The sequence below is a fragment of the Echinops telfairi genome, unplaced genomic scaffold (genome assembly GCF_000313985.2).
Source record: "Echinops telfairi isolate 266 unplaced genomic scaffold, ASM31398v2 ScPeMD7_7412;HRSCAF=8450, whole genome shotgun sequence".
NCBI lineage: Eukaryota > Metazoa > Chordata > Mammalia > Afrosoricida > Tenrecidae > Echinops > Echinops telfairi.
This window is the reverse complement of record NW_022111312.1, coordinates 13,959,827-13,968,172: the sequence shown is the minus strand read 5'-3', so window position 1 is coordinate 13,968,172 and position 8,346 is coordinate 13,959,827. Positions and strand designations below refer to the sequence as shown.

Genomic DNA, 8,346 nt, shown 5'->3' with positions numbered 1-8,346 from the left:
GGCCCTCTCTCTGCTACCTCTAAGCCTTTGACCTTACTTATTCCCCACCAGGTTCAGAATTCTCAGCACTATTTGTTCCTTGCTACTGGGACACCTGAGAACAAGGCATGGACACTTTTTACAGCCTCAGAATGGGTCTCTTGATTTCCACTCCTTCCTCCCACCACCTTGCAGGCCACAGGATCTTATAAAAAGAGCAACCAGAAAAATGACCTTTCCTTGTCTCCTCACACGAAAAACTGAAGCGACCGGGCTCTGCCTGATCTTCGTCTATTCCTAGCTCACTTTGCTCCAGCCTCCTGACCTGCTCCTTCTAACGCTGTCAGTACAGGAATAAATGTTCCCGCAGCTTCATTGTAACCCACTTCTCGGTGAAACGAGACGGCTGGCCCAGCCACAGGGCCTTTCCACTTCCAGACACTTTCCCAGGATCTTCTCACGGCAGATGAGCTCATACATAACGGTATGTTATGTATGTTATGAGCTCTTGCTCGCGCACTTCCTAGGCACTGTCTAGCACATCGTCTTATCGCATTGTCTTCCTGGCTCTTGTCAACTCTTGAGATCATTTCTATTTACTTTCTGATTGTCCGTCTGGCCCCCCGGCATGCAACGCCACGAAAGCACGGCCTCTGTCTATCACGTTCTCTGCTTATCCCGAGCGCAGGAAATAATGCCTGGGACACAGTGCGCATTCCATGTTTACTAAGTGAACGGATGAATGAATGCATTCGCTGTTTCTGGAAAGACCAAATATGCCCCACCCAGTCCAAAAACTACATCGCGTCTGGACGTTCTTGGCCAAGCCGAGGAAGCCCAGGGCCGGCGCTTCTCTCACCATCTGAGACCATGGCGGCTCCAGCACTCCCACGCAATGCCAGCAGCAAACAAGCATCCGGAAACAGCCGGTCCCGCTTCCGGCGCCACACAGTGACGTAACCTCATTTGGCCCGGGCCGCGCGCCGTACGCGCAGTCGCGCCCCCGGTGCGCCGGAAGTGGGAGGTACCGAGCCGCGCGGCCCCGCGCCCCGCGCTGTCAGTCTCGCGGTGAAGAGCCGGGAGCTTCCCCGGTTCCATCGAGGCTGCGCGGGCTGCTCGGGACTTCGCTGTCCGGAGTGCATCATGGACGACAAAGGTGAGGCCGGCCGGAGCCAAGGAGCCTAAATTAGGGCGCCCGGTCCCCCGCTTCGCACAAACAGGCAGCTCTCTGAGAGGTCTCCTGCCAAGTTCAGGTTGCTCGGTGCGATGCGCTACCTACTGCACAGACCACAGCTCTCTTGTGTAGGGGTGGACCCCGGGGGGATCCGCCAGACCCCACTCCCCCGCGCTCCTTCCCACATCCATCCTCCAGAAGAGCGAGACTGGGAACCCAGGGTGCCGGCCTTCGAAGCCAGGCGTTCTTGGTGTGTGAAGGAGGAATTACTTCTGCCTATTTGATCTGTTACAGTACATATGTGTTTGCAGACAGTCCCAGAATATCTAAAGAGTTCAATTCCTAAGCCTGCCATTAACTCGAATTTGTACAAAAGTCAAAACAGGTACAGTTTCTAACATCTGTTAGTGTATGGGTAACTCTAAAAGAAAAATCACTTCCAGATGCACTAGGACATCTTTAGCATCACAGTAGTCATGTTTTGATGGGTGTTGCAAAGTAGCACACGGTTGTTATTAGGAACCATTGTTTAAGTACCTTGGACTTTTAATAAGAGACTTTTGGGAGGTTGTCTATAAACCCTGGCTGCTTGTAAATGAATGTGCTGGAATGAGGTTGTCTGCTTCCTTCAAGGTTTATAGCCTTGGAAACTCACAGGGGCAGTTCTACAATGTCCTGTAGGGTCGCTGAGTCAGAATTGACTCGTTGACAGTACGTGGCTTGGTTTGTCCCCTAGAGGAACGGAGAGCTGGTGGTGCCGTGGGTTTAGCATTGACTGCAGAGTTGTTGGTTTGAATTACCAAATGCTCTTCGGGAGAAAGATGAAGCTGCCTGCTTCTGGAGAGATTTGCCACCCCAGAAACCCCCCGGAACAGGTTCGCTCTGTCTTGTAGGCCTGCTGTGCCTCAGAATAGGCTCGATAGCATTAGGCTTGATTTGGGTTTGGCTCCTGGAAGGATGTAGAAGACACGTCCACATCACTGAGTTTGATTAGTCACTGTTTTCTCCCTTCCCAGAGTTAATCGAATACTTTAAGTCTCAGATGAAAGAAGATCCTGACATGGCCTCGGCAGTGGCTGCCATCCGGACTTTGCTGGAGTTCCTGAAGAGAGATAAAGGTGAAGGGCATGGCATGCCTTGGGGTAGCCGTCTGATAGCTCTTAGAGAAGTGCAGGAACTACGAGATGTGTGTGTGTGCTCACCACCACGCTCACCCTCATCTGCCATGTAAACTTTCCTGGTAGCTTGCAGAGTCCTCCAGTTACCATCAAAGCACCCTTCACTCCTCCTCCCCATTCTTTCACCTTTGAGTAGTGACGATTTTATGTACCATCTTTTTTTAAATGTTCTCTCACTTGTTGAGAACATCCGTAGTGGTACACCGATTCTGCATTCTCCACTGGTACCATTTTAGGACACTGATTCCATTCTTCAAGTGGTACACCCATTCTCACCCTCCCTCCCTTCCTTCCTTTTTTAAAAATCATTTTACTGGGGGCTCGTATAACTCATCACAATCCATCCATCCATCCATCGTGTCAAGCACATTTGTTGCCATCCTCATTCTCAAACATTTTCTTTCTACTTGAGCCCTTGGTATCAGCTCCGCATTTTTCCCCTTCCCTCCCTTCCCACCCTTCCTCACCCTTCCCTTCTAAGCAATTTCTCTCTGTGACCATAAACTCACTGACAAGGGACGGGCCCCTTTTTCTTAAGTGAAGCTTCCTTCCCGTCAGAGTAACTAGGTATCTCAAGGTAACCACGAAGTTTAGACTTGAGCACCAGTTCAGCTTTACCAGTGTTGACGAGCATTTTCCCTGTGCACATGCTAGAGGCAGTCAATATCCGGGAAGGAATTCCGGTATTCGTGTTACATGCTAGGATCTGTTCATTTAGGCATCCTGAGGGTCAGTAAAGGGGGATGGTGCATTGTTGTAGAAGCAAAGAACAATGAGGAAGACCCCTCCACAGGCTGACCTAGAGATGCATGTCTCTAAGACAGCTTCCAGAGCCTTTCCCTTGTCCTTAGAGTAACATCAAAACCCCCAAGCCCCACCCATGGCACCTTACAGACCCCTCTGCTTCCTAGCTCCCTCTCTGTGGTTCCTGACTGATCCAGGCTGGCCTTTCTCTTCCCTGGGCTTGTGCATGGTTATAGCCTGGAACCTGTCCCCCCAGATCTTTCAGGGGCTGGATCTGTCCTTAGGTCCCTTACCAGGGGCCACCCTTGTCAACGCTTCCCAAAGGAGCTCCACCTTTCTCTTCCATCGGCTCTTTTCTGCCCATAATCAACCTGCCTGTTTACTCGTGTGTTTGTTGACTATCTACCTTCCCTCACCCGACAGCAACTTTCCACCAGAGCAGGGACCTGGCGTGCTGCCCTCGAGGATGAGTTCGCAGTATCTACCACAACCCTGGCTTAGCATAGGCTCCCTGTAAATAGTCCCTGAGTGGCTGGATCTCGGTCCCCACCAGGGCTAGGGGGGCTAAATGAACATGGGCCTTCCAGGGGAGACTATCCAGGGCCTGAGAGCGAATCTCACCAGCGCCATAGAGACCCTGTGCAGCGTGGACTCCTCGGTGGCCGTGTCCTCAGGCGGGGAACTCTTCCTGCGCTTCATCAGCCTGACCTCCCTGGAGTATTCGGTGAGCCTCGCTCCTGCCTCCCTGATTGTTTCCTGGGAGACTCTGTGCCCTTGCCCCTTCTTCTCCCCTGCCACTCACACTGCTCTCCCCCCTGCAGGATTACTCCAAATGCAAGAAGATCATGATTGAGCGCGGCGAGCTCTTCCTCCGTAGAATATCACTGTCCAGAAACAAGATCGCAGAGCTGTGCCACACATTCATCAAGGATGGAGCGGTGAGGAGGCTCCTGTTCCGTGGGCGGGGCAAGAGAGGGGTGAGGGTTCTGGAGTCCAAGGGCCCCAGGCAATATCTGGTGCTGCCACCCATTTGCTGAGCACCCTTCGCAGCCTGTGATGTTTTATAAGATCCCAGGCTTGGCAGCCTATGATCTGTTTTATAAGAACACTTGGCAGCCTGTGATCTGTTTTATAAGATCCCAGGCTCCCAGAGAAGGCACGCTCTCAGGTTCCTTGTACACGGCCAGTTACACTGGGGAAGCTTGGGGTGTGGAGACAGAGTTCCCAGCTTCTCTCCCAGAATCCCTTGCCTGGATTCCACGCCCCCCCCCCCCCCCCCCTCTTTTGCCACACCAACTCACCTTCATTCACATATCCTGCCTGGTCCCTGGGTGCTAACCATGCCTCAGAAATGGAAAAACCACCCAAGGGAACACGGTGGAGCCTTCAGAGACAAAGGTTTGGGGGCGGGGTTGGGTCCCATATCTGCACAGCTGAGACAGGGAGCTCCTCAGATCCCTCTGGCAGAAGCCTGCTCCTCTTTCTCCGTGGCCCTGAGACTGGGGCTCTTGAGCCCTCCTCAGACTTCCCTGGACTCCCGGCCTGATGCAGCTTTCTCGGTCCACCCACAGAGGATACTGACTCATGCCTATTCCCGGGTGGTCCTTCGAGTCCTGGAAGCAGCCGTGGCGGCCAAGAAACGTTTCAGTGTGTACATCACGGAGTCGCAGCCAGATCTATCAGGGTAAGTACCTCCCATCATGTGCCCAGCAGTCACCTTCCACAGCCAAGATAGCGTGAGGGCCTGGCCCCATCTGCAGTCTGCCGGCATTACCTGTGCCCTTCCGTGCCCCGGGGAGGAAGGCCACTGACGGGCGGGTCCGGGCACAGAAGCTCGAGCTCGAGTGCACAGCCTTCAGCAGGTCTGGCAGCACCATTGGCCCAACAGCCCGTGCTTGCTTCGTGGCTCCGCGTTGCCCGGGGTCTCTCCCACCGTTTCAGGCCCCCTGAGAACACGCTGGTGCGCCAGCATCCCTCTGTACATGCTGCACCACGACAGCAGCCACCTGTGTGCCGTGTGCAGTCACTGCATGGTCTGGAAGCAAACCCACACTCTCCCCGAGGTCTGCCCATGGTTAACGCTGAGGTTCCATTATCGACTCGGTTTGTGTTTCGTGGCCAAACCCCAAGAATAGTTTCCTGAAGTAGACACGACCTCCCATAGACGCCCCGATTCTTGTTGCGTGGTCCAGAGTCTCCTCCGGTTAGGCCATCACCACTAACTCCTTTCCACCTACTGTGTGGTCTATCACTGTCCAAATTAAGGGACTCTTCAGACACCACAATGGGGCTGTGTAACGCCAATACTCTCAAACTGTCACCTGCAGTAAGAAAATGGCCAAAGCGCTCTGCCACCTCAACGTCCCCGTCACCGTGGTCCTGGACGCTGCTGTTGGGTAAGTGCCCATCTTGCCTGGCCAAACCACGCCTTTTTTTCTTCATGGTTAAATCAATTTTAAAATGAGTTGTAGAGAGAGTCACAATCAGTTCTAGTGCTACCTCCCTACCCCCGAAATCCCCTATCCTCCCTATCTCCCATCCCCCACCCCTAGATCCCCTATAAACCCTTGTACCAGTTATTACCTCATGCATCTACTCCTTTGCTTCACAAACTGGAAAACCCAACAAATAGTAAAAATTAAATGTAAGAATAAAAATACAAATAATGAGAGAGAAAAGACCACCATCAATATTTAGAAAGCCAGAGAAGTACATTTTGTCTCGGAACAAGGAAGAATCACTTGCACCCAGAACAAATTCAGGTCAACTGACCAAGTATCAAGTTTGGTTCAGCAGAATCAAGATTACAATGATCTCTATTTGATAGTAAGGGTGTTTGAGACCCTTGCCTATGGCTAGAGGGGATCTTCAGCTTCATCTGACTAGCCACTCTGCAGATGGGCTTTGGGCTCCCCCCGTTCTTCATAGCCTTCTGCGAATTGGCGTTCGCAGTTTAAGCACTGGTACTTTTCCCTTCGTTGTGGCACAAGGTCTCCCTTAGTCACACACACAGTCACTCCTAAGACCAGGGAGCCCTCCCTTCTCGGGAACACAGCGCCTAGCACAGATAACTGGCGAAATGAGGAAATGGCTCCAGGGTACATTTTGAGGACTTCCACCTCTTGTTCACTTACAAGGTGCAACTGTCTTTGTCCTGTAGGCTTCTAAAATTAGAGCACGCTGTAACTTCCTTGTAGAGCAGAAAACAAGGCGCTTCAGGCAGTCAGACGACACCGACTTCTCACCAACCTTGAAGGAAGGTAGTGTCAGGAACTCACTACAGTGCACGCAGTGTTAATCTTTGCAGATGACGCTACTACAAACAAGGACAAAGGATAAAAGGGCTTTTTTCATCAATTCCCATAGCTATATCATGGAAAAGGCAGATCTTGTCATCGTCGGTGCCGAAGGAGTTGTTGAAAATGGAGGCATCATTAACAAGGTAGGAGCCTCTGTTGGCCATGCTTGCTCCAGGTGTCGGGGTGCACTGCTGGTGGAGGCCCCTGAGCCCAGACTGTCTCCTGGTTTGCTCAGGTTCAGGACTTGAGCGTGAACAGTGAGCTGGGCCTGGCTCCTGTAGGCCATGGCAGTGATCAGACGAGGAAAGGGCTCCTTTGGCGCTTGGTCTGCATTGAGATAGTGCAATCTGTACGTGCTCGATGCAGGCTTCAATTAGGATTTGGATTTACTTATTTCTATGTTGGCTGGGCATGTCTGAGCTAAATGTGTTTGTTAGCAATGCATCTATCCATCGCCTGGCTTGGAAAGGTTTTCTTGTTGAAAAGTCAGAATCGCACGTTGGTCGTGTTGGCTTGTGCGCTGTCACTCCTGCTTCACTTGGACATCAGGACTCGCCCTTCTCTGCCTCCCCAGATTGGAACCAACCAGATGGCTGTTTGCGCCAAGGCTCAGAACAAGCCTTTTTACGTGGTGGCAGAAAGCTTCAAGTTTGTCCGGCTTTTTCCGTTAAATCAGCAAGACGTCCCAGATAAGTTTAAGGCAAGAGCTGTACGTTATTTGAAGGGGTATTTAAGTCAAGATGTAAACTTTTGGAAAATTGCAGTGATGGAAATGACCCAGTTCCCTTCCATCTTGGGCTTTAAAGATGAACTGGCCGCTGTTGAAGCTAAAACTGGTACATTCATTCCCAAAGCTCAGTCCCCTGGTCTCTCCTTCCCATAAGCACTGTGTTAAAAGGACACAGGAAGCTAAGCTGTGGTACCGAACTGTCTGTGTTCAGCTCCCATCTCCACCTCTTCCTTCCACATGGCCTTTGGGCCTGCCTTCCACCTCCCTGAGCTTCCCACTTCCCTTTGCTTATCTGTGAGTTAGGTGGATTGTACCCAGAAGGGGGAAGAAGATTAGCTGGAGAATCAGGGAAGGGTTGAGCACAGTGGCACACCCAGCACCCTCTGGAGGGGAGAAGGAATTCCACTCAGGCCCTGCCAGTGTGCCCTGGCCACAGCAGCACCTTGCCCTCCCCAGCCTTCGCTTCACTTCCTGTGGGCACTTTTCCAGGCCACAGTCCCAGCAACCCAGAGCCCTAACCATGCAGGCAACTAACGACCACTCTCTCCCCCTCAGTATAAGGCGGACACGCTGCGGTCGGCGCAGACAGGACGAGACCTCAAGGAGGAGCACCCATGGGTGGACTACACCTCCCCATCCTTAATCACACTGCTGTTCACAGACCTGGGTGTCCTGACGCCCTCAGCCGTCAGTGATGAGCTCATCAAGCTCTACCTGTGACCCCTGGGCCATCTCTCCCGTGTCTGCAACTGTAGCAGGGCGGGCCTCAGACCTCCTGGCCCCGGCGGAGAACCATGCCACAGCAGAGCTTTTTAAAGGAGACCCACGGACTACGGACTTCAAGTCGTCCATTTTTTTACTCATCTCACTCCCATCTCACGTGTCTGTGGTTCTCCCAAGACCCAAGTGAAATTTTACATGAGGTTCCCAGAAATGCCAGTTCTCGGCCACCTGAGGAGCCCCCATCACCTCTCTTCCTCTTGCCCTGTACCGATCTGCCAGAAGCATCCAGGCCCCTTCTCAGGACATGCCTGAGGGCCACCGGGACGTGATGACTTGGGCCTCATAGAGAGGCAGGCAGTATTTGAGTTGCCCAGTCACCCGGCTCCAGATCAAGGCCTGGTACCAGGGGACACAGGACAGCGGGTGCGCACTGAGCAGTCACAGCCCCGAGATTCCGTGCACAGGGGTGCCCTCCCACTGGTGAAGCTGTGTCTCAAAGGCATGACGTCCTTTAAACAC

At 52.6% G+C, this 8,346-nt stretch overlaps 2 protein-coding genes across 3 annotated transcripts in view; one reads left to right on the top strand and one right to left on the bottom strand.

Moving 5' to 3' along the window:
- GTF2H3 (general transcription factor IIH subunit 3) overlaps nucleotides 1-892 on the bottom strand; it is a 16,417-nt gene extending 15,525 nt beyond the window's left edge. The window contains 1 exon segment of the mRNA XM_045296725.1: nucleotides 839-892. Within this exon segment, the coding sequence (XP_045152660.1) occupies nucleotides 839-851 (13 nt within the window). The 5' untranslated portion in view covers nucleotides 852-892.
- A 144-nt stretch (nucleotides 893-1,036) lies between these two features.
- On the top strand, nucleotides 1,037-8,340 carry EIF2B1 (eukaryotic translation initiation factor 2B subunit alpha). Of its 2 annotated transcripts, XM_004709615.2 has the most exons (9): nucleotides 1,037-1,135; nucleotides 2,170-2,271; nucleotides 3,663-3,799; nucleotides 3,897-4,013; nucleotides 4,647-4,759; nucleotides 5,403-5,471; nucleotides 6,442-6,517; nucleotides 6,949-7,074; nucleotides 7,660-8,340. In XM_004709615.2, exons 1-9 carry the CDS (start codon nucleotides 1,123-1,125, stop codon nucleotides 7,822-7,824), a joined length of 918 nt encoding a protein of 305 aa, XP_004709672.1. In that variant the 5' UTR covers nucleotides 1,037-1,122; the 3' UTR covers nucleotides 7,825-8,340. The 2 variants fall into 2 exon arrangements, with proteins under 2 accessions (XP_004709672.1, XP_045152711.1); XM_045296776.1 differs by lacking the exon at nucleotides 7,660-8,340 and having other exon boundaries at nucleotides 6,949-7,636.
- Nucleotides 8,341-8,346: the final 6 nt, after the last annotated feature.